The 25,838-nt window shown below is 38.2% G+C and overlaps 1 protein-coding gene across 1 annotated transcript in view; it reads left to right on the top strand.

Annotated features, from left to right (window-relative positions):
* The window catches only part of FRK (fyn related Src family tyrosine kinase), an 81,099-nt gene that overhangs the window by 41,031 nt on the left and 14,230 nt on the right, over positions 1-25,838 (top strand). The window contains exon 3 of the mRNA XM_008160520.3: positions 25,231-25,394. Within this exon, the coding sequence (XP_008158742.2) occupies positions 25,231-25,394 (164 nt within the window). The remainder of the gene's footprint in view (positions 1-25,230; positions 25,395-25,838) is intronic.

The raw sequence follows: 25,838 nt of genomic DNA, 5'->3' as shown, positions 1-25,838 counted from the left end.
GGAAAGAAAAAGGTCTTCAGTATATCTACATTAGTATAAAACAAACGAAGAAACAACCCAACTGCTGACTGTTGACTACCACTAAGGATCTTCAGAGAGACCACTCAAGGATTTATTTCTTAGTGCAGTTGTCTCCTTAATCAGTCAGAATTGATGGCCTTCGGTGTTGCTGACTGCTGTGTTGCTAAAGAAAGGCAACTATCTCTTTTTTCTGTCTCTTTCTTTCCCATGTCAGTTTTCCTTAGAAGCATTGTCTTTATTCCTTGGGCAGCCATGGCTTGCAGCTGTCAGGAAAAGGCTTATGATTTACTGAGGTTGGGAGGGGGCATTCCCGAACCAGCAGCCCAAAGTTGGGGTGGATGCTAATTGGATTGTGTGGTCCTTGCATGGCTGACGGCTGGCTCTTGTGAGGTCTGCGTAGATCTCAGAAGAGAGTTAGGGCTCTGACACCTCTCATAATGGCAAGACACTAATTAGCTGTGAATTACAACCATGCTTTTGGATATTACATATTACATGTGGCAGCTGGAGAATCTGTCTTCATTAGATGCATGACAGGTAGTTTTAGTGGCTCTACTGTTATTTGTCATTGGTAGTGGATTATTTTTCTGATGAAAAAATATAAAACTATGACTGCATGTGAAATGGTTTGGCTATTTCTTGACTTCAATCAATTAACTTAAAGGAAATTATTATTATTGCTGTTATCATTAATAATAATTTGGTGCTTGGCATCCTATAAGCATTTGTATTATTGTTTAAGGTATACTTTAAGGAAAATACATTCGAGGACTAAAATTGAGCTGCAGCTGAGTTTTTTAGAAGAAATTCTACATTGCACATTGTAAGGTTACTTTAGACAACTCTGCAGATTCATCTTCAATGAAACCTCCCCAAAAGTAAATGATAACAGATTGAATATAGTTGAAAAAAAACTATACTGAGGACATGAGGCAAAAAAGCTCATCAGCAATACTCAGGGCGATGCATCTAGGAGTGGAGATCACTTATTTCTATATTTGTTTATTTCTTCAACAAACTTTCAAAGGGCCTACTATGTGTCCCTCCTTGATAGGTGAAAGGCAGCAAAGACAGCAAGGCCCAGGCCCTGAACTCAGGCTGCAGGAGGGTTATAACACAGGTGTCTTTCTGTGAGACAAGCGGGGGCAGGGGCCAAGTCCCCCAGGGGAAGTCAGGAAGGTTTCACAGAGGAGAAAGCATTTGGATTCTGTACTGATTTGTGCTTCAAGGTAGCAGTGTGGGAATGATTAGTCCTGGTCAGGCAAGTGTGCAGAGTTGGGGATGTCTGGTGTTTGTTGGAAAGAAGGTTGGAAGATAGAGCAGCTGTGGGTGCGTGTGTGTGTGTGCGTGTGCGTGTGTGTGTGTGTGTGTGTGTGTGTGTGTGTGTGTGTGTGTTTTTCAGGGTCTTGCATATCATGCTGAGGAATTTGGCCCTTATTCTGTAGAGGGATGTCTTAGGCACAAAATGACCTGGTGTGACCTCTGACAGCATGATGAGAGATTTATGGATAATAGACTGAGGAGAGGTGAGAGAGACAAACACAGTGGCATCACTTGCTGCTGTGTGAAATGACAGGCTCAAGACAGCAGAGTTTGTCAGCCTCTGCAGAGAGGGGCGATGGGACCCAAGCTCCGCAGGCTGCACCAGGGCTCTGCTCCAGCACAGGGTGTCTCCAGAAACCAAAGGCCCCTCTGTTGCTCCCTTTTATCTTATGGGGCAAGTGTGGAAGTGGCCGTAGGACTAGGAATAAAAGTCCATGCTTTGGGCCCGGCTGGTGTGGCTCCGTGGTTGAGTATCAACCTATGAACCAGGAGTTCATGGTTTGCTTCCTGGTCAGGGCACATGCCAGACTCAATTCCCAGTAGGGGGTGAGCGGGAGGCAGCCAATCAATGATTCTCTCTCATAATTGATGTTTCTATGTCTCTCTTCCTCTCTGAAATCAATGAAAAAAATTTTTTTTAACTCTGTGCTTTGGTGCAAAGCAGTGTGAACTTGGATATCAAATATTTGCACAGTTGTTTGGAAATCCAGCACTGACAGGCTTTGGGCATTGTGGAAAATTGTGGCTCTTCCTTCATGGAAGAGGAAACCATGGGACCTGTGGGAAGCTGAATTCAGGTACAGCCCCTCTTGCTGGGCATAGTCCAGTGGGCCCTTAAAAAGCTCCCAGTGTTCTTTGCTAGACAGTCCTGCTCATCTCCGTAGATGATGGCCTGAACCAGGGAAGAGGGGGGCAAATAGAGAGTAGAGAATGGAGGTGAGGAATACTTAGAAGATATGAACCAACAGGAATTGGTGGCTGATCATATATGGGGCAAGATAAAGGAGAAGGCAGCATAGGCTAACCCTCAGACCTCTGAATTGAGTGAGTGGGGCAGATTGGTGGCTCTGGCTGGGAGAGATTTGCCAGAGGAGATGCTGTACAGGAGAGAAGAGCAAAGGAAATATGCTCAGAGGTGTTTGAGGCAATGGCAGGTGGACATACAAGTAACCAGTATCATGTTTTTGACTTGTTTCTTCTAATGTTGAGCAGAGTACTTTGATAAATTTCCATTACAGGAAACATGAAGGTCCCATGAAATATGCAGGACTTTTATAATACGTTGTGATTGCTATGAAGTGCCTTACTGAGAATATAAAATATACCTCTGTAGAGACATAACTTAATTTTTAAATAAGTATGCTGGAATTTTCAGAACCAAATAAATGTTTTATTCCTCACAGTAATAGGGTTCCAGTGCTCCAAGTATTGCACAAATGGTAGAAGTGTCTTTATAGAAGAGATATCACTGTATTTTAAAGGCCCTTAGCTGGGGCAATTACATGATCATTAAGGACATCTTCGATGCTTGAAAATGGCCCAAATTATCTGAAGCAACTTTCTAAGTAATCTGACTGATTAACCTAGTGATACCATATACTTTATAGCTTTGTAAGTATTTCTGCATGTCTTATAAATTAATTCTGAAAGCAATTAAAAAAGTAATGAGAAAAGCAGTAGCTTCATTGGGGAAGATGTATACCTTTGTGTGTTGACCTTATGTGTATCCTTCATGTTGAGCTTACCTATTCAAAGATTCCTTTATATTTATAAGTAACTCTCACCTTAGGTAAAAAATGTACTTCCAAACTAGATCATGCAGTCCTTGAGCAGAAGAAAGATATTTTTATTGCTTCTGTTCCATGCTTCTCCTCTATCGCCATAGTTCCCAATATAGTTTATGAAGATAGTAGATGCTCTAACACTCACCTCTCTACCTTGTATTCCATCAGGAGCAAAGATAAGGCCATCATCACGTTCTTAACCTCTGAAGTCTGGACCATGTAATTCTCCTATTTGCTGTGTTTCAGACTTGTTTTAGAAAGACGATTTCTCACCTTGAAAGTTTAGTTGTGTTCATGTAATAAAACTATTGTAGAGGAGGCAACATTGGTAAAGGATACCAGTTGCAGTGTGGCTCTCTGTGTCTGCCTGGCACAGGGTTCAGACCCAAACTCACTTTCCACCAACCAGTGCCATGCCATTATGCCCCCTAACTTTTGGAGATCTGTTGACTTATGCTAATGTGATAGTGGCCCAATGGCAAAAAGCTGTTTGTTTCATTCTCAGTGCCCTGAGCAATTCATTCATTCTTCCATTAAACTTAATGTGGACATAGTGGCCATGAGAGTGTTCCAGTAACTCTATTACTATTAACTGTGAATATAAATACAATTGTGTATACTAAGTAGGGGCAAATATTAAATGGCTGGAAAAAATTGCTCCTTGAATTTATAATGCAGTGAAACTTCTATGGATTCTGGGAGCATTTTCATTTTTGGTTAAAAATGTTTTGCCTTTTAAAAAGTGCACATGCTGCAAAGAACTTTTTATGTTAATAACTCTAGTATCTCATATAAAATGTATTAAATTTTAAACATGTTGGTGCCATCTTACAAAATGCCTTTTAATTAAAGTCATAATTTAGTTGTGTTCAGCTTAATTGCAAATATCATTGCCTATAATAGCAAGTGGCTTTTTTCATGAGTTATGGTATATCCCATCTTTTCTTAACGTTGCTACTGATATAATTTATAATTTAAATACTCTATAAAGTTAAATTAACATTTTATTATATAGTACATATATTTGTGTGTGTTTCTGCATAAACATAGATGCAGAGACAAAGAATCTTTCACTCTAGGGCACTGGATCATGAAGAAATCATCTATCTTATTGAAAATCCAGTGGTTGAGCATCAACCTATGAAGTAGGAAGTCACAGTTTGATTCCTAGTCAGGGCAGATGCCCACGTTGTGGGCTCGATCCCCAATGAGGGTCATGCAGGAGGCAGGCTGATCAATGATACTCTGTCATCATTGATGCTTCTATCTCTCTCTCCCTCTCCCTTCCTCTCTAAAATAAATAAAAATATATTTTTAAAAAAGAACAACTACTCCCCTATAAAAGATTTTGGTTAAAAAAAAAAGGAAATCCATGACTAGCATTTCTAGAGGCCAGAGTATTTTTAAGTTGGTTGTATTCTGATTTTTTTCTTCTTCTACTTGTCTGTGAACACTATAAATTGACTTCTCTTTTGGCTTTGCTTACATGGTTTTGCTTATTTAAAAACTTCTTTTTTTTTTCTGCATGAGTCTTTTGAGCTACTTGGAAGGAAGCACAGCAAAGAAAAGATACATATTACTGCCCTTTGAATGTAATTGTATGATAAGCAATTCCAGATATAAAATAAATAAGTGGGATGCTGATAAATCATATGGAGGTCGGTGAAATTGCTACCTTTTTGTAATTCATGACATATTCTATTGTTATTTTTTCTACTTTATTAGTTGCCAATTTAAATTAATACTTTACTTGCTTTTTGCCCCATGTTATACTTCTGCATGAAGATAATAATCATGTGAGTTAGCATCCCCCTACTTTCTATTCTAGAATATACATAAGAGATACAGAAGCAAAGGAGCCCTTTAAACTGAGTCTATCAATCAATAATTTCTTAGACTCTGGGTAAATACTCTTCTAACTTCAGGGCAAATGTAGGTCAACTGAACAAGTGGCTGAGCAGGCTTTGACTTTTGCATCAGATCAGGGATATTCATGAAGGTGGGAGGATGCTTGGACCCGTGACCAGAGTGTCCCTCTGTCTTAAAGAGGCAGGGCATGCAGCTCCCAGGCACCCAGGCAGCCACTGCCCTCCTGTGCGGAACCGACTCAGTGATTTGAGCCTTCCCTAGGCATCCATCTGCAGCCTCCTCCTTTTCTACATCCAAGTGGAACAGCAGCTTGCGGCACAGTAAATGTGTTCGGGGTGGAAGGTGACCTGTGATGATAGTGTATTGCAAACTGGGTGAAGTTAACCTTGTAGAAAGAAGGAAACAAGAACTCTGCTCTCTAGTGATGTGTTTTCACACACTCTTCTAGTTAAAGAAACAACTCAGAGTTACTGTCTTTGTCAGTTTACAATGCTCTAACATGATGTGAGAGACTGGGTAGCTTAAAACGGCAAACATTTATTTCTTGCCATTCTGAAGGCTGGGAAGTCCAAGAACAAGGTACCAGGAGAGGTTAGGACTCTCTTCCTGGTTTGTAGATGACTGTCTTCTTGATCTGAGATAGACAGAGAAAGAGATGGAAATAGAGATAGAGATAGATAGATAGATAGATGATAGATAGATAGATAGATAGATAGATAGATAGATAGATAGAGCACACACTTTCCGTCTGGTCTCTTCTTATAAGAGCACTAATCTCATTATGACCCCCTAAACCTAATTACCTCCCCAAAGCCCACTTACTATTATCATCACATTGGGGATCAGAGCTTCAACAAATGAATTTGTGGGGGGAAACAAACATTCAGTTCACAGTAGTAAGAATTGTTTCTTACTGTGAGCAGACATGCTAGCAGATGAGAAGATTCGCCCATCCTCTAGCAAAGCCATGGGGGCTGAACATTTGCTGGACATTGGCAGTATGGTTAGAGGGTGCGTGCACTCACAGCCCTGCTGTGCATGTGCTAAGAGGGGGAAACGTACACCCAACTAAATGGATGGACAGGAGGACGGTGCATAGTTTTTTCCCCTAAATACCAAGTTTCTTTTCATTTAATGATGAGTATAATGAAAAAAGAAAGAAAGATAAATTATGAAATTCTGGATACTCAATAACATTTCCCCACTTATGTTCTATAACATAAATTCTTTGATAAGACAAAGTGTTTCATAGAACAGAGGTTTCAGGAGTTAAATGCATTTGAAGAACACCTCATATTACATCCTCTCTACCTTGACTTGACAAAGCACATTAAAGTCTCAGAAGTTTTAAATTAAAAAATTTAATTTTTCAACCCAGAGTTTCCTAAACTACTTGATCACAGAATGACCCCTCCCCACTAATAAAACATGGTTTTGGAAAAATAAAAGTATAAGGGATGATAAACAATAATCTTCAGAGAAGATTTATACTTTTGAGTCATATTCACTAAAAGAAACAGAAGAAAAATTTGAAAGCATTTAATTTAAATATAAGAAAACACTAATTCTGTGAAATTAGGCATAAAAACAACCTGAAAAGGCAACATATGGGAGATATCAAACAAGAAAATTGTTACTTCAGAGATGTAAAGAGCAAACTTGAGAGGCTTTCTGGAAAGAAAAATAGGTGAAAATTTATGAGGCTCGATAATGCACAAACAGGAGGCATTTCTTTGAAATTTATTAGAATAATTACATGCAACCAACAGTTAAATATGTAATAGAAGGAAACTTTCCTGAGAAAAAAAAACAAACAAAAAAAACCCGTGCTTATAATTAAAAGGACTCAAAGTTGTTCCAAGCAAAATAAGTGAAAAAATGCTTACCTAAGCCATCTTTTAAAAATATTTGAATATCAAGAATAAGTGAAAAATTCTGTGAGCATCCAGGAAAAAATAATAACACAAGCATAAGAATTGAGTTGGTCTCAGAATTTTTATCCACACCATTAAATATCAAAACTCAATATAAACATTTAGAATTTTTTTCTTTTCTCCCCTAAATTTATTGATAAAAGTTAAAACGTTAACTATATACCTTCACCTAATTCACCAACTGTTAACACTCTGTGCCATTTACTTTCTCTCTCCATCATATATATGCCAGTATATGTCTCTCTCTATAGATATACATGTATGTTAGTTGCAGATATGATATCACTTCACCTTTAAAAACTTTGTATTAGTATGTAGGTCCCAGGATAGGGACACTATCTCTACATTACCACAATACTATTATTATCACACCCAGATCTTCCACACTGATACAATAATATTGTCTGCTGTACGGTACATACTCAAATCTCTCCAAATGGCCTTGCTACCTCTTTATTTATTTGTTTTTTTTATGCAATAAAGGATTATGCATTGCTTTTGGTTATTGCATCTCATTAGTCTCTTTTATCTAGAGAAGTCAAAAGCCTTTAATAACTTTCCTTTGCAAACCACATAAATCCTTACCTATTTCAACATTCCAGCTCTTCATAGTTTTGCTGAAACTAGTTTTCCAGCCTAATATTCATTCTCCCTTAAGTCAAACTATGCTTCCTGAAAGATGAACACCAGCTATTACATGATCATGCCTTGAATTCTCCTTCTTGTAACTGTTGTTTTTATTTTCTTTGAGCAAGGTACTCAGGATTTAGCAGTGTCTTACATGTAGAAAAAAATTTGGGATCAATGTTTGTTTACGGAAGGTTAAATTGTTTTAATAGTTTGCTATTGATTTTTTCCTTGTTTCACTGTCTATATAGAAAAGAAATTTTCAGAAATATTGGGAGGAATATTTTGAACAATTTTTTAACCATTCATTTGTTCATTGATTCATTCATTTGCCCATTCATCATAGAACTTTCATTTGTGTTTGCTATGTGGTAAAATTGTGTAAACAACTAACTAGTTCATGCTATAACAAGCATTTATCATGCAGACAGAGCACTTATATGCAAAGTTATTTTTTTCACTTTTCTTTTTTTTATTGTTTAAAATATTACATATGTCTCCTTCCCCCCATCCCCCCACCACTCCCACCCCCAAGGGCAAGCCCCCACCACCCCAGTGTCTGTGTCCATTGGTCATGTTAATATGCATGCATACAAGTCCTTTGGTTGATCTCTAACCCGCCCCCCTCCCCTGCCATTTGTCTCTGGATCTATCTTGCAAAGTATTTTAAGAACCCAGAAAAGATAACAATTATTTTCTGTAAGAGATTAATAAGGGAAGGCATTACAGGCAAATGCGACAAGTCAACTCTACACCTAATAGTGAGTAAAAAAGTAAATGAAATATAGTGTGCATGAAATGTACTTTTCTGTTCAGATAATGCCTTTCTTAAGAACCTCTTTTTACTTCAAAAGAGTAGATGATGCTCCTTAGATGAAAGATGAGGAATTATTTTCTGTGATGAGCTCTTGAACCCTTTAACAAGTAAAATGGAGATCTGTAAGATGTTCCTCCATTACCACTAATGTGCTTGAATAGCTTACAAGGTACAAGATTGTAAATACTATAAATGTGATCATGATAGATTCAATATGGGGTTTATTTTTGAATAGCAAGATAGTGACAAAACTGAGATTTGAACTCAGTTTTCTCTGGACTTTGGACCCTGATAACATATAAATTTAATAATTTCCAACTAGGAAAAAAAGGAAATGATTAAAAGAAGAGTTGAGCAGTGGAAGATAGGGGGAGGCAAAGTGAAGAAAGAAGAACATTTGGGAAGTTTTGGGGCTGCATTTTAGACTGAACAGGAAATTAAAACATGTTGGCCCCAGGAATGAAAATTGGTGACTTACAGGCCTTCCAGTTCCTCCTCCTTTGCACTGGCCTTGCACAGTTTCGTCCAGTGTATACTTCAGGGAAATAACAACTAACTAAGGGTTTTCTTCTCAAGGCTGCCTCATTCTTAAATAAATTATCTAAGCAAGTTCTTTTTGTTACTCTAAGTGGAAAAATAGGTTACTGAGAAAGTACTGTAAAATTAATCCTAACCAGCATATTTCATATAGTGTTTGTACAAACAGGGACATTGTCTATAACCTGAATACTATATGTGTGCATTTATTCTATAACCAAAACACCTGTTGGCTTCAACTTTCTGCTCCCCACCCTTTATAACTTCTGGCCACTGGAGGGCTTTCAATCAAACATGTGTTTTCTCTTGTGACACATCAGGAAATAACATGCCATTATCGAATAAGCACAGTAAATCTTTGTTTTCAGTTTTCATGTCCCATGAATATATAGAAAGGAGAAGAATATCTGCTTTTAGTTGAAAACAAATTTATAATTTTAAAATATCTCTAGCAACTTGTCCTACAAATGAAAACATACCTGACTGGCAGTAATTTTACTTGATTAATGTCAAAAGCTTGACCAAGGTTTAAATTTTCTTAATGATTTAGGTATAGAGTTTCTATGTGGTGATAGTTACACAAAATGTGTTCATTATGTAAAAAGTGAATGAAATGAATACAGTTCAATTTAATAAGTTAGTGGCTCTAATTTTAAACTATGTATTTAAAATGATATATGCATATTAGCTACTTTATAACTATTAGCATCATATCAATCATGAAGTTACTTCTAATGAACTTTAGAAATGTGTTTTGCATTGTTACTAGACACTTTGGCACAAGAACTGCAATCCAAGAAAGTATTTTGTTGTTTGTTGTCTTAAAAGCCTGTGAGTGGCAAGGACTAAATTTATTTTCCTACTAGAGGCCTGGTGCATGAAATTCATGCACGGGGGAGGGGTCCCCTCAGCCTAACCTGTACCCTCTCCAATCTGGGACCCCCTCACAATCCGGGACCACCGGCTCCTAACTGCTCACCTGCCTGCCTGCCTGATCACCTTAACTTCCCCCCCCCCCAAGATGGTCTGGTCACCCCCAACTGCCCCCCCCCGCCAGCCTGGTTGCCCCCAACTGCCCCCCCCCCGGCCTGGTTGCCCCTCACTGCCCCTCTTTGCTGGCCTGGTCACCCCACACAGCCTGTTTGGTTGTCCGTTCGGTTGTTTTGGTTGCAACAGTCACATAGGCTTTTATATATATAGATTATCTAGGTTGGAAAGATGAGCCAACCCGAGCTTCAATTGGAGTTTCCCATTAATGACATTGCAGTTTACAGTTGATAATAAACTGCAGCCTGCTTGCTTGGGTTTGGGTTCTTCCTCTTACTAGTGTTGTGGCTTTGGGAAAAATCATTCAGCCACTCTGTGTCTCAGTTTTCTCTTCTGCAAAATGGAGATGAAAATAGTATCTACTTCTTAATGGTATTGTTTGGTTTAGATAGGAAAAGTAGAAAAGCACTTAGAACATTGCCAGGAACAAAGCAAGCAATATAAATATTTGCTGTTGTGATTAACATTCAAACTGAGCAATAATGAACTGTAGGAAACTGGTTCCATGACCCTAGCTTGGTGTCATGGAATAACGAAGAGACTGAAACTATGGTCATTGCTTTGTGCAATGGGTGGAAGAAGACACTGGCTTTGACCTTTTCTCTTTGAAATTTGTGGTGTAGCTTCAGCATTTTTTTTTGAGTATTTAGGTTGCAAAAATGAGAGTTAGGCATGCTAATGGAACTGCTATTGGAGTGGGAGGAATGCTCAGTGAACAGAACAGAATTCCAAGTGTCAAGCACATTGCTCTATGTATAACCCACCTTGTTTCCAGGGATGTGTCTTTGTCACAATCATGAGTCTCCAGAAATTTCAGGTTTCAACAAATGTAGAAAAGCACTAATAGGTTTCATTAAATGTTTAAGTTCATGTCTTAGTTTTCCCTTTTAGAAAGTAGAAATCATAACTTTTCTCTACCACATTTGACTATATTTCTATAAAGCTCCTTACTAGAGTAGTAGAATTAGAGAATTTGAACCAGAAGGGACTTTCATATCATCTAGTCAAAAACACTAATTTTATAATTGGAGGCCAGAGAGGGTAAGTTACTCATCCAAGGTAACACAACTAGTATGAGTAAATATAGTTTCAAAATGGAATCTTTTGACATCTTTTAAATATTATTTAGGAGTCATGCTGCTTTCTTTAAAATGTCCTCTGTAAGTCAGTTTTTGCCCCTAAATCTCAGTGGTTTACTCTTGTTGCATGAGAGCTGTTGGTGCTGGTTGGCTGGGTGCTGTCTGGGGTATCAGGCCTCAGTTCATCTCCATGAATCTTTCATTCCAGGACTCAGGCCACAGGAGCAGCTTCTGTCTTGGGTATGGCACTCTCATGGTAGAGGCAGAAGCCTGGAGGCCGGGGAAGTTATAGAATACGTTGTGTCATATGTTATGTTTGCCCCCACTTCAAAGCAAGTCACATATCCACATCCCAAGTCAGTGGGATGGGGAAGGATGTTCTGCCTATTGGCAGCCATGGCCAAGGCCATGAGAAAATGGTTTATTGACTTAATGTCTCATATAAATAAATGCAATCAAATGGCTCAAAATCCAGTAGGTACAGTGTAAATATATAGGAGCAATACTGTGGCATGAATTCAGGAGCAGAAGTTGTAGAATGGGATTGAAGGACCAAGGGAGCTGCTCTGCTTGCTCAAACCAGGAGGCATAGAGGAGGAGATGCTTGAGCTGGGCCTTGAAAATTGAACTTGCAATTAATATGTGAACGGAATACATTTCCAGTTGGAATTAACAGTTTGTGACAATCACAGAAACAGGAAAGAGCATGGTACAGTCAAGAAACTACACTGCACTCTAGGCAATGGAACAGCTTTAAAACAAAGAACAAGTTCAGATGTACATCTTAAAAGCCTATTCTGATGACCGTGGAAGATGCATGTGGTGCTAGAAACGGGAAAGCAGCATATGAGCTTAGTGCAGAAGTCCAGGAGAGAGAAATGGAGGGGGCCTTCCACAAGGTGGGGGCAGGGAGTAGTACATATGGTAGGATACAGTGCTTAGTCAGAGATGAGATATAAAGAAGAGAGAGGAATAGAGGGGTGCCCTCAATTGTCTCACTTTACTGTCTGGATTTCAGGATGGCAGTGTCACTCACTGAGACATAGTATTTAAGCTGGGAGGAAACTCAGGGAATAAGATAATGTGAATTAAAATGTTGAATTGGGCCCTAGTTGATTTGGCTCAGTGGATAGAGCACAGGCCTGCAGACCAAAGGGCCCTGGGTTTGATTCCAGTCAAGGGCACATACCTCGATTTCAGGCTTCTCCCTGGCCTGGGCCCTTGGGGCTCATGCAGGAAGCAACCAATCTATGTGTTTCTCTCACATCGATATTTCTCTCTATCTTTCCCTCTCTCTTCCATTTTCTCTAAAAATCAATGAAAAAAAATATCCTTAGGTGAGGATTAAAAAACACACAGAACTTTGACGTGGTCCCTTTGAGATAGGTGCCTGCAGGGATGTACTAGTAGAAGGCAAGAGTGAGGGCTGCATTGCAGACAGAGGCTGGGAGTCATCTCCCATTCATAACAGTCATCAGAAACTGCATGTGTGCAATACAGCCAGTTGTGAGAGATTATGATTTCCCAGGTCAGAACCATTACAGAAGGAGCAGATGGAGGCAGAGAAGCCTGAGAAGTAGTAAGGAGAAAAGTAGAATAATGGTATTAGATGGAGTCAAATGTTTCCAGGAGGAAGTGTTCAACCTCTGTTTCCCTTTAAAAGGTGTCAGTTGCAGGAACAGCTTTGTCTGCTATTAATCATCACTTTATTACGAAACAGTAGCAATAAGTTGACTTGCTTCCAGAGCTGTGATCAGAGTGCCTTGTGAGAGCTGCCTAAAACTACTTGCTGTTTGGCAATAGAGGGAGCCACTGGGTGGAAGGATTGAGAGTGTGGGATTCCGAGTCTCATTGCCCGGTTTTGAATCATAGCACTAATATTCACCTGCTTTGTATCCAGGGACAAATGACTTAATCTCGCTACACATTTTAGTTTCTCCTCTGTAAGATGATGAAAATAATATCCATATCCCATAGGGTTATTATGAGGATTAAAGAAAATATCACATAAAAAAGCACTTAGCACAGGGCTTGCTTAAGGCAAGGGCTCAATAAAAATCCAATTGCTTTTATATTATTTCATAAAGAATGCTTACCTTTTGCACAGACAGTTAGAGGTGTTGGCCCATCTTGCACTGGAACATGTGCTTTGAACTGTTTTTCTGGGAGTAAGTGATGGATCATGCTGAGTATTCACAGTTGTTCACCCGATTCACCCCTGAACTAATAAGAGTCATTAGGAAGATGGTTGGCCAGCCTTTGAAGCATAGGCTGGGCCTAAGAGATGGTTTGTCTTTATGTAAAGTGTTTACTTGAACATGACCTGGACTATGTTTTCACTGAGTGATAACGAAACTTATTCTAAACAGACAGAGGTTGCCCTGTATAACCTTCATCTAATATTTGTCTGAAATAAAAAGCAGGAACATGTCTCATATCATGGGTTCTCCTTCAGTATGAAGAAATTTCAAAGTATAAGAGCTATCTGCTTTTGGAAATACAAATGAATAATGAGCAAATTACCAATAGTTGTCTTGCATATGTAAGAGACGATGAAAAACATGGAAGTAGACTATATTCTGCTAGGAATATAAACTATCTAATACACCAAAAGTCCTTTGTATTTTCATAGGAAGATAAAGATTGATTTCAAGGTATTTTAATTATAATACATGACATTTCTCAATGACGTCCATGTTCACTCTGTTTAACAAGTCTACTAATTACTAAAACTGGGTGGGGAGATGCAGAGGAATTCAGGGGAGCCTTTCTGAGAGTTAGGGGAAGAAATTTTAGAGGGAGAGGAAGATGGCATTCAGACATCTACCAAGAAATTAGTAAATTTCTTTAAAAAACAGAAAAGAGGGAATAAGCGGTTAAATGTTTCTACTGTTCCTACTGTCATTCATATGACACCCTAGATGGCTGGATGGGGATTCCAGGCCTGCAAGCAACCAGCAGGTTAGTTCAGACCCCTATGCTTTGTTTTTCTCATCAGTAAAAGGATTTAGATTAAATTATCTTTAAACTTCCTGGTCGTTCACATAGCATATTCTTGACAAAATAGTAGAATCTGCAAAGACTGTTTAGTCTACGATTGCTCTTTCTGAGGACTTTTTTAAAATTTGAAGCTCTTGAGAGGAGTGTCAAACCTCCCGCAAACAGAAACCCCAGAGGCTATGCTGCTGTTGGGTTCATTTCATTAGAAATTCTTTTCATGTTTAGTGAATGTGTCATTTCACTTGATTACTTATTTCATTTGTGCATGTGTTCATTTATTCTACAAAAGATTTTAGGTTTAGGTTGGCTTACATTGCCGAAAGAGTATAAAATAAAGCTAAACATAAAAAAAAAAACAAAAAAAACAGAGACAAAACCGATGGAAAAGAACAGAGAAATTGATCTTGCTGAGCCTGTAATAGAAGGTAATTATCACAGTTTAGAAGTCAGGTTAGCTGGGGTTCTCTGCCAGACAAGGCGAAAAGGGAAACACTCTGTCTTATGGGCTAATGTAAGAAGAGATGCATCGTGATTTCAAAGAGAAATGAGTTCATGGGGGCTTTCCATAAGGACTGTCAAGTATCATAATAGTGTGGACATTGTCTTAGGTTAATTCTTATGTTTCCTCTCTAAACAAAGCTAGAAGCATTATGCATGTGTTCTTATTTTAAAGTCACTATACTTTTATCACAGTTGTTTTGGAAAACACAGAGTAAAATACTCACAAATCCGCCAATCTAACACAGCTACTTTCATGTTGGCAAATTTAATCATCTTTGCCCTTTTGCAATTATGAGTTTTACAAGCAATCTCAGTGTGTGTGTGCGGAAGACATGTGAGCTGCCAGATGTATCCTCCTGTTTGCAATTCTATTATTCTCTTAACTAGTGCATGAAATTTGTGCATGGGGAGGGGGGTGTCCCTCAGCCTGGCCTGCACCCTCTCCAATCTGGGACCCCTTGGGGGATGTCTGACTCCCTGTGGGATTGGGCCTAAACTGGCAGTCGGACATCCCCCTCGAAATCTGGACTACTGGCTCCTAACCACTCACCTGCCTGTCTGCCTGCTTGCCCCCCAACTGCCCCCCTGCCAGCCTTCTCATCCCTAACTGCCCCCCTGCCAGCTTGCTCACCCTCAACTGCCCCTCCCCTGCCAGCCGGCCTGATCGCCCCCAACTGCTCTCCCCTCCTGGCCTGATCAGCCCTAACTGCCTCTGCCTTGGCCCCGCCACCATGGCTTTGTCCGGAAGGTCTCCTGGAAGGACTCCCGGTCTAATTAACATATTACCCTTTTATTAGTATAGATTATGTATCTCACTTATTTCACTTAACACATTATATGTTTTTTTCTTGTTATTCCATAATTTTATGATTATACTAGGTGTACTAGTTAATAATGCAGATTTTTTCAATAGATGGAGTTATACATATGTTGATATATATGTGATTTGATATGTATGCTATTTTGTTGTATTGAAAACAAGCTTCAAAACTTCATATGTCAAAATTTCTGAAGGTGTTAACATCATAGGTATTTTTTAAAATTAATTTCAGAGAGGAAGGGAGAGGGAGAGAGAGATAGAAACATCAATGATGAGAGAGAATCATTGATCTGCTGCCTCCTGCACACCCCCAACTGGGGATCGAGCCCACAACCCGGGCATGTGCCCTGACTGGAATCAAACCTGGGACCCTTCAGTCCCCAGTCAGATGCTCTATCCACTGAGCCAAACTAGCTAGGGCATCATCATACGTATTTTTACGCTTAAAAATGTTGAATTTTGTGCCAAAAAAAGCATTTGTGGAAAGTTTTAATTCATTACTTTATGTTGAAGAAAAGTGCTACTGAAAGGTATCATATACTTCAGAAAGCTTATGGTGAACATGCTCCATCTCAAGATACTTGTGAACGCTGGTTTAATCACTTTAAAAGTGATGATTTCGATGTGAAAGACAAAGAACATCCACGTCAACCGAAAAAGTTTGAAGACCAACAGTTACAAGCATTATTGGATGAAGATGCATGCCAAACTCAAAAACAACTTGTAGAAAGATTAAACATTGCTCAGCAAACAATTTCTGATCATTTACAAGCAATAGAAAAATTTTAAAGGAAGAAAAATGGGTGCCACATCAATTGAATGAAAGACAAATGGAAAATTGAAAAGTCATCAGTAAAATGTTGCTTCAATGGCACAAAAGTCTTTTTGCATTGAATTGTGACTGGCGATGAAAAGTGGATTTATTTTGAGAATCCCCAATGCACAAAATCTTGGGTTGACCCAGGTCAACCATCAACATCAACTGCAAGACCAAATTGCTTCCGAAAGAAGACAATGCTCTACATTTGGTGGGATCAGGAAGGTGTGGTGTATTATGTGGTGTATTTAGCTTCTAAAACCAGGTGAAACCATTAGTACTGATTTCTACCGACAACAAATAATCAATTTGAGCCATGCTTTGATCATAAAATGACCAGAATGGGCCAGAAGACATGGCAAAGTAATTTTGCTTCATGATGATGCACCATCACACACTTCAAAACCAGTTAAAGACACGTTAAAAGATCTTGCCTGGGAAGTATTAACCCACCCGCTGTATTCACCTGACCTTGCTCGTTTAGGTTACCTCTTGTTCTGATTGATGGCACACGCACTTTCTGAGCAGCACTTCAAAACATACAGAAGAAGTGGAAAATTGGGTCTCTGAATGGTGGGCCTCAAAACAAGAAAAGTTCTATTGGGACAGTATCCACAAATTACCTGAAAGATGGGGAAATGTGTAGCTAGTGATGGACATTACTTTGAATAAAGCATTTTTGATGTTTCTCTTGAGATTATTGTGTTTTCTTTGATTACAAAATCCACATTATTAACCGCTACACCTGGTACTATAGACCCAGTGCACGAATTCGTGCATGGGGGGGGGGGGGGGGTGGTCAGGGCAGATCGGGGCCAGTCCTGTTGGTAGGAGGAGATGGCTAGAGGTGGGCTGGGTCAGCTGTGGAGAGGGGCCGCAGGTGGTTGGCCAGCGGGCCTCGCCCCCAATTGGGGGGGGGGTGATTGGGGGTGGGGTTGGCCATGGAAAGGGGCTGTGGGTGGTGGGCCAATTGGGGGTCAATGGCAGGGGGAGGGGCAATGGGAAGTTGGCTGGCCAGCCCCATCCCCAATTGGTGTGTGCGGGGGAGTAATTGGGGGTAGAGCTGGCTGGGGGGAGGGGCTGCAGGCCAATCAGGGTGGTGGGGGCTGATCAGCGGCAGACCATGGGGAGGGGCTGTGGGTGGTGGGCCAGCTGGCCCTGCCTCTGATCAAAGTGGGGGGGCCAACCTGGGGTGGGGCCAGGGGCGGAGGGGAGGAGGGGCTGCGGGAGGTTGGCTGCTGGCCCCACCCCTTGATTGGGCAGGTTCACTGGCCGCAGTGGGCATCGTAGCCACCAGTCGTTATGGTGTTAAGGTCGCTGGCTTTTTATATACATAGATTTCTAACTCCCAATTTTCAGATTTAATATAATTTAACAGTCATTTAAAGCTATAAAAACACTGCAGTGAATATCTTTATGCATATAGCTTTTCCTATTTTGGATGATTAACTCTGTTTAGTTTCCCATACATATGCTTTCATTGAATTTTTTTTTTTCGGAAATGAGCCACATTAATGGACATTATAAGGACCAGCCCTTTGCAGTGTGTTGGTATAGTTACTACTAAGAATGTCAATGATGGCATTTCTCAGTGCATTTTCTGTTTTCTTTATGAGGACCTACATGATAAATTTTTTTCTCATTTCAATACCAGGAAGATGCTGCCTTTTTTTTTTTTTTTTTTTGAGTAACAGTTTGTTAATATTTTTCTTCAGGGAATCAGGGAACTGAATGTGTTTCCCTCATGGCTATGAGCTCCAGAAACGCAGAGAGCCAAATCTCTGGCCCACATCTAGCAAACATGATTGGAATTTAAAGAATACCTCACCTGAAGCACACCAGTTGTATTCCTGGAGTCATCCTGCTCTCCTTCCCTTTTGTCCTAGTTCCTTCATCCACTTATTTAAATTTTTTTAAAAAAATTGATAATTTATGCAAGTCTCTGGATCTCGTTGGAACAAAGCAGGGAAATAGCTAAATAAATGCATATTTATTTATATATTTGGAATATTCCCTTAGGGTAAGTTTTGAAAAGTAGAAGCACTGGCTCTCATGTTGCATTAAATCTTGACCCAGTGAGAGATTTTCTGCAGGAAACTCCGCTAATATATAACACGATCCAGGTGTGTAAATCCCTGGTGGTTTACTGCAGATCTGATATTGAGTGAGAAGTTAGAATCCTGAGAGGAATAAAGAATCAAATGGTTTCTCAGGGACTTTCTCTGCAACAGCAGATGCTGCAAAGGCAGTTTTCCTGTGATTCTGCGGGAGACACTTTTCCATTAAATTGTCTGACAAAATACTGATGTACAATTATGTATTGCTAAAGAGATATCCACCTTCTTAAGATGTCATGTATAAACAATACAGTTGAAATTTGATTCTGAATATTTAAGAACAAGCTTTCATATGTTTTTTTTTTCTATTTTAATAATGATTTTTTTAGACCATAGGGGTCTTGAGGGTAAGACCAGCAGCATTTTTCTCAAAAATATCATTACTATTTGCATAGATATATGGTTAAAACTCATGATGTCTATGCTGTATAATATCTAGAAGATATAGTCTATTTTTGTGTAGAAGAGTTTGGTTATGTCATCTTTGACTGTGAAGGTCTCCTAGATCAGTAATAATCCTGGAAGACCTCAGGTCATGAGCGCTATCAGATGTTTCCTCAAAGAGCTTTTTTAATAAGTTTTTTGACTCACCTAACATGGACATTCTCTTAATAGTCTTCATATAATTCAACCTACTAGTTTAACAGTCAAGCTTACTGACTGATGCCCACAGCACACTTAATATATCTAGGCAGGAGCCCTAGGGGACCCACTAACTGAGTTGTATGCATAAAAAAAGTTAGTTCTGTTTTTTCCCTTTGGTTTTAGTGAACTTCTTTTTTTCCCAGAAAAGGAGAGAACAACTCTTCAACCTGATATACTTCAATATTTTAAGACAGATGTACTTTCTTCTTTCAAAACTGCTCAGACTAGCATCCTGCTCTATTTGCTATAGAATGAAATGCAGTGACACGTGTGTGCCTTGAATTCTGTTTTAAGGGGAGATGCAATATAAAAACTCAATTAAATGTTATTTACTTATTGGCATAGACCCACCCTAACATGGTTTCTGAAGCAGTGATATGGTAGGAGTTATCATGATTATTTTTGTAATAGTTTTAAAAAGTACAAACAAACCAGTGTGGCTCAATGGTTGAGCGTTGATCTGTGAACCAGGAGGTCATAGTGTGATTCCCTGTCAGGGCACATTCCTGGGTTGCAGGCTAATTTCCCCAGCAGCCAATCAATGATTCTCTCTCATTATTGATGTTCTATCTCTCTTTTCCTCTCCCTTCCTCTCTGAAATCAATAAAAAAAAGAAAGTACAAATAAACCTTCCAGAGAGAAATCAAATTAACAGGAGTTAAGTGCAGAAGTTCTCTTACACAGAATTAATAGTAATTTCTTCACTTCACATGTTTGGTGGCTACTATGTTATATAGCCATTATTGTTCATCAGAGTGGAGAATTTTCCTTTGGCAGTGGCTCTCTTTTGCTGACAGTGTTCTTTGATAATGCTGATATTCTAATGTAGCACTCACACATTGGACATTTAGATATATCTATCATCCTTTGTGAATGATGACATTCAAACTATCCCTGTGGGGATATGTAGATAAGATCATTGGTCTCATTCTTTAGATAAGGAAACTGAAATGAAATTTCTTGCCTAAGGTCAAAGAACAAATCGCTGGCAGACAAGATTAGGGCAGTAAATTCTTGATTTTCAATACTTTGCTCAATCATCTAAGTCATATTGTTTTACTCAGTATAGGACCAGGTTATTATCAGGTAGTAGGAATACAGCTATGCCCAAATGATGCCAGAGGACTAGTCAGAAAATTAAAACTAGCTCAATCAACCATTTGTTTATCTATAAAATGCCAAACTCCTTGTTATATTGATATTTTTCATTGAGTGTACTAGGTTGTCTTTGAGTGTTTCAGACACAGCCTCTACACATATTGTAGTCAAAATTTAATTTCTGGAAGTTCTGTCTTAAAAAAAAAATCTAACTTTGGAATATCTTGGATTTCATAATGATTTAATATGTTCTGAATAATATGTTAGTGGTGTGGTAGAATGGGGACAGGACTTTGAAATTTCTATTTGATGAAATCTCACAGCACTCCTTTGTGCAGTGGTAGACAAACCCATTTCTACCATGAGAGAAAATGTAACGTAAGATCGTGCCACTAGGAGAAAGCTGGGCTTCTATGTCAACCTTGGACTACTTGAAAAAGCATTTGCACGTGCAAATAGGACTGAAATCTCAACACTCTATTGATATCACATGAATTCCCCTAGAAGCAGTTACTTTGGATGTGAAGGTGCCCAAATAATCAGATAACTTGCTTGGGTCAGGGTCCTTATAGAAGTTAATGAGCAGAAATAGTTGATTTCTTTAAACATTCAACAAATCTTTATTCTACTCTTCTTGGACATGTTCAGGTAGATTAATCAGTTGACAGGTGAAACACTTTCCCCCTAGGTCAAACAGCATAAACGAGAGACAAGAAGCAAACTCAGGATGCTTGACCTTTTAGCTCAGTTCATTCAATCATGATTCTACTGAGTTTTTGATGGATGATTCCATTATATTTTATAGTTAGCCTTATATTTTTTGCAGTTGAGCTACTAAAATGCTTAACTAATTTGAACCCATAGTAATTCACAATAAGAATGACACAAGTATTATTATTTACTTCTGGTCTATAGAATGTGGAGTGGGTTGGTTCAATGATAAAGATTACAGTGAACCAAAAAAGGAATAGAAAATTTATTTCTCCCTAGTTCTGAGACCCACTGAATTTAATCTTTATTTGGAATGTCAATACAAATGTGTGGATTCACTACTAACAAATTAAAACCACTTTTAAAAAACAATCATATAATTTGGATTTGATTACTCAGGAATACAATATTAAAAGTGCCTTCATCCCGACTACAATGTATTGATTTCCTTGATATAGCTTCTGTGGTTTAATTTTTAAATTACATAAATCTTTCAATTTTATTTAGACTGAAAACTTGAATGAACCACATAGAAATACCCTTGATGTCAGTAATAGATGAAGCAGTTATTTTTGTGTTATGTTGCAAAAAATTAAGAAATTGGCTATAACCATGAATGACTGTACTCTAATAGTCTTTATATCCTGGAGCTAAGTTTGTTTTCCTTCCATTAAAAATAAAATTCCAAGGAAATCTTGTCCTGAAAGTATTTGTATAATTACCAATTTAATTTTGCAGCTGACATTTCAAAAGCTTATATTTCACTTCAAATCCAAGAGTCAGTGATATTATTCATTCATCTGGCAGATGTTTATGTTAGTTGTTACTCTGTGCCAAGCTCTGGATTAAGACAGCAGAGTCTCTGCCCTTCATGGAACCACCTCTACTGAGATGAATACCATAACATGTTATTATATATATATATATATATATATATATATATATATACATATATATAATTAAACAGGAGCTGGGAAGGGGTATATTCCATAAGGTGGGTGGGGAAGGCTGGTTCTGGGGATTTAAATTGAAATCTTATGGGAAGATGCATAGGAAAAGCTTTCAAGTGGTGTTCAAGGCTCCAAGGTGAGAACTAAGTATTGTGAAAGGGGAACAAAAAAGAAAAAAAAGAAATAGGAATTTAGACAGAAGAAGCAACAGCTCTTAGTACGGTATGGAGGGGGTCCATGGGAAAAAATAAAAAACACAAACAAAGGGCGCATCTGTAATGCTTTCAACAATAAAGATAAATTAAAAGAAATGTTGGAACACTAAGAAATGTGGAAACATTTGGAAATGTGAAGATTTCTTAAAGCTTGCTCTTGATGAAGAAGCTGAGGCCCAGCGAGATTGACATGTTTTGGTCATATAAAGTTAAATTGTAATATGAGTCTCCCATCTCCCCATCTTTTCGGTTAAACACAATTTTATTGTTCTTGACAACTCTGGATGCATTACCCAGAATTGGATTTTACAATTGAGGGTTTAAATCTTTATCTGCAAATAGTTGGCAAACATTTATTAGGCTTTCTTTATAATCAATATCAATCATTATGATTTGCATCCCTTTTTAAGAAAATCACAAGGAGTATTTTGACTCGCCAGTCATCTATTGACTTCAGTCTCTAGCTTAGAAATCATCAGGTCTTCAGTGGTGCACTCAAAAGGAATTCCTAAGTTTATGCTTAACTTCTATGTAGTCAGTTTGGAGCCAGATATTGTTCATCTTGTTTAAATATGGGGATTTTTTTTCATTGCTTTTCATCATTTCTAATTATAGACCTACTGGCTAACTAGACATCTCAGCTATAATCTGTGCACTTTTCTTTTTGATGGATAGCAAAGATAGAATATTGAGGGCAATAACTTATATAAACTGCAGATATATTTTATATTTAGCTACCTTTCTACTGCTAATATTTTTATTACTTTGTGGAGAAATAAATTTGGGCTAATTGTTTACAGCTCTCTTTGATATATTGTTAACCTTTTAATCCATACATAGGAATCTGCTACGTACTTAACTCTGTATCTTAATAAAACCTTTTTATTTGATGATGATTTTACAGGCCAATTAACATTGCCCAAAGTTATAATCAGTGGGAATGGTAACTTGACACAGAGAGTACAAGCAAGTGTTCTAGATACCTAAATATTGTAATTAAGAAGTTTATATTGCTTTTGGAGGAGCTAACTATACTCTTGCCCTCTATATTTTTTAAAAAAAGTTTAGTCTGTTTACATTCACAAAATGAATATACTAATGTATCAAGCACCCAGTCAAGAAATAGAATGTCACCAAAACCCAAGTCTGACTCTTAATATCAACAGTTTTGCTTCTTTTTACATCTTTAAGTAATGGAACCATAATTTTGTGTTTGTGAGATTCATTCATGTTGCTATGTTATTGTTATCTGTTTATTTACATATCTTTATAGTATTCCACTGGAAAAATATAAGCAATTTATATTAGTCCATTATCTATTTGATGGACATTTAGATTGTTTCCAGCTTTAGGTTCTGACAAAAATGCCACTAAACACATTCTTATATATGCATTTTGATGAATATATTGTGTATTTTTATTTACTATATACTTAAGAGTGGAATTACTACATTATAGGTCTTGTTATGTTCAACTTTAGTAGATCATGACAAATAGTTTTCCAAAGTGGTTGTAAAAATTACAGTTTTATCCACTGTGTGGAGAGACATAATTCTAGTTATTCATGTCCTTGTCAACACTTGACATTGTCTTTTTTTTTTTTTTTAAATCCATAGCTCTTCTGGTGTACAACAATTGCTTTTCCAGGAAAATATTGTCCTAGCCTTTGACATGCCCTCAGTAAACCTCTGTGCTTGGATTGAGATGTCTTCTCAGTCTTCTTTCCATTCATGCATTGCTCCAACTTAACTGATTAATAAAGCATAAGTTTCTATATTTAGAAAGGATTGCAGAATATCTCTATTCCTGGTAAATGCTGCTCAATACTTATCAATAACTTTGCTAAGTGAATGGGTAGCTATGAAGAGCTTCAGTAAATATTTTTAATGCAAGTGCGGAAAACCAGATTCAAACTAATTTTAAAAAAATATATTTTATTGATTTTTTACAGAGAGGAAGGGAGAGGAATAGAGAGTTAGAAACATCTATGAGAGAGAAACATCGATCAGCTGCCTCCTGCACACCCACCACTGGGGATGTGCCAGCAACCAAGCTACATGCCCTTGACGGGAATCGAACCTGAGACCCTTCAGTCTGCAGGCCGATGCTCTATCCACTGAGCCAAACTGGTCAGGGCTCAAACTAATTTAAAACAAAAATTATGTAATTAATTGACTATTATAGCTGACAAGCCAGGCTTGGCTGGCTCCAGAGGTTAATCTTTACATTTCCTATCAAGACTCTGTTTTTCCACTTGAACAGCTTATCTTCTTAGGCAACTCACCTCTTTCCCTGGCGGAGTGGGGAGGAGTTGGGGGGTGGGGGGTGGGGGAAGAATTTTTCTGGTAGTTCCAAACTCCCAGCAGTTAAACAGAAACAGAAACAAGACAACAATGATAACAAATTTCTTCCTGTATTACTAGAGCTCTCTAATACAAGTCCTGGAATTCAGTCTTCTTGGCTCTGACTACCTTCCTTGGCTCAGGGTTGGCACCAGGTCCCTTTGGACCACATGCTCTTAGAGGAGCATTGATTCTTCAAGGAATATTGGGGTGCCATTACTAGAAGAGAGGACAATGGTTAGTGGAAAGCAAAAGTAACAGAATAGCCACTGCAAGTCAGGTGACTTGAAAAAGGGCAAGTGGTCTATTCCTCAATGCTATAGGACTTATCCCTGGGATAAACAAAATGGCTGGAACATTGTATACATAGGCTGTGTCACGTTAGGCCCCATGGAATTGCTTTTATTGAAATGTGCTAGGACATATCGGCCTGTATTGGGAGACAGAGAATGAATCGCCCTGCAAAATTTTGTATATAATTGTCTGATAATACTGAGGACACTAATTAAGTCTATTTCAGTGTCCATGTTACAGGATTTCACAGGAGAAAATTCTTCCTGGTCTTTGTATCAAGAAGAGTTGAACTATATTTAAACACCTTTTATGATTTTATCTTATAAATGCTGCAATTTCTGAAACTGATAATGTTTCCTCTTCGCATTGCTAGGATGATAGAGTCAATTGTATGGCTTGTTTTAGTCAAATATATTATGCCGTGGTGCATAGTTTTCTAGGGCTAGCCTCACTCTGTTATTTTTATCTTGTATTTCCTTTAAATTATTATTTCACAACTCTTTTTTAAAAAATTCTGCTGTATGTCAGTTGTAAATATTCTGAAATCTTTTCTGAAACAAAGTTGACAAATAAGTAGAATTTGTGAAAATTTTATTTCATACATTGAAAATATCACCACAAAATAAGTAAATCTGCTTGGCTTTGGCAAGAAGTTATTAACGGGACTTATTTTGGGTTCCAGTTTTAGTTGAAAGGGTCGTGAAACACTACAAAATCAGAAGACTGGATGAAGGGGGCTTTTTCCTTACTCGGAGAAGAACCTTTACAACGCTGAATGAATTCGTGAGCCACTACACCAGGACAAGCGATGGCCTGTGTGTCAAGCTGGGGAAACCATGCTTAAAGGTGAAATGCTTTCACGCTGTGTTCACTTATTTTTGAAGTTAACTTTTCCCCTTAAGATACTGAATATTTTTCATGTGATTCATCAGTTCAGAAAAAAAAAAAAAAGGTCATTTGGCTACCTAAGGCATGGATAGGTAAACTATGGCCATGTGCCAATACCATCTCACACTTACTTTGTTAGTGAGTTTTATGGGAACATAGACATGCTCACTTATTTACAAATTCTCTTTCCTTTTTTACTGTAATAACAGAGTTTAGTAATTGCAATAGAGACTACATGACCCACAAAGCCTAAATTTTTAACTATCTTATTATTTTCAGAAAAAGTTTGCTAACCCTTGACCTAAAGCAATCACTGAAGACAGAAAATATTCATCCTTTGCACTAAGAAATTAATATGGTATCCTGCCATTGAAGCACTTAATGCTATGGCTGGAGAGAAAA

This window comes from Eptesicus fuscus, chromosome 10, assembly GCF_027574615.1.
Source record: "Eptesicus fuscus isolate TK198812 chromosome 10, DD_ASM_mEF_20220401, whole genome shotgun sequence".
Lineage (NCBI taxonomy): Eukaryota > Metazoa > Chordata > Mammalia > Chiroptera > Vespertilionidae > Eptesicus > Eptesicus fuscus.
This window is presented reverse-complemented; position numbering and strand designations above follow the sequence as displayed.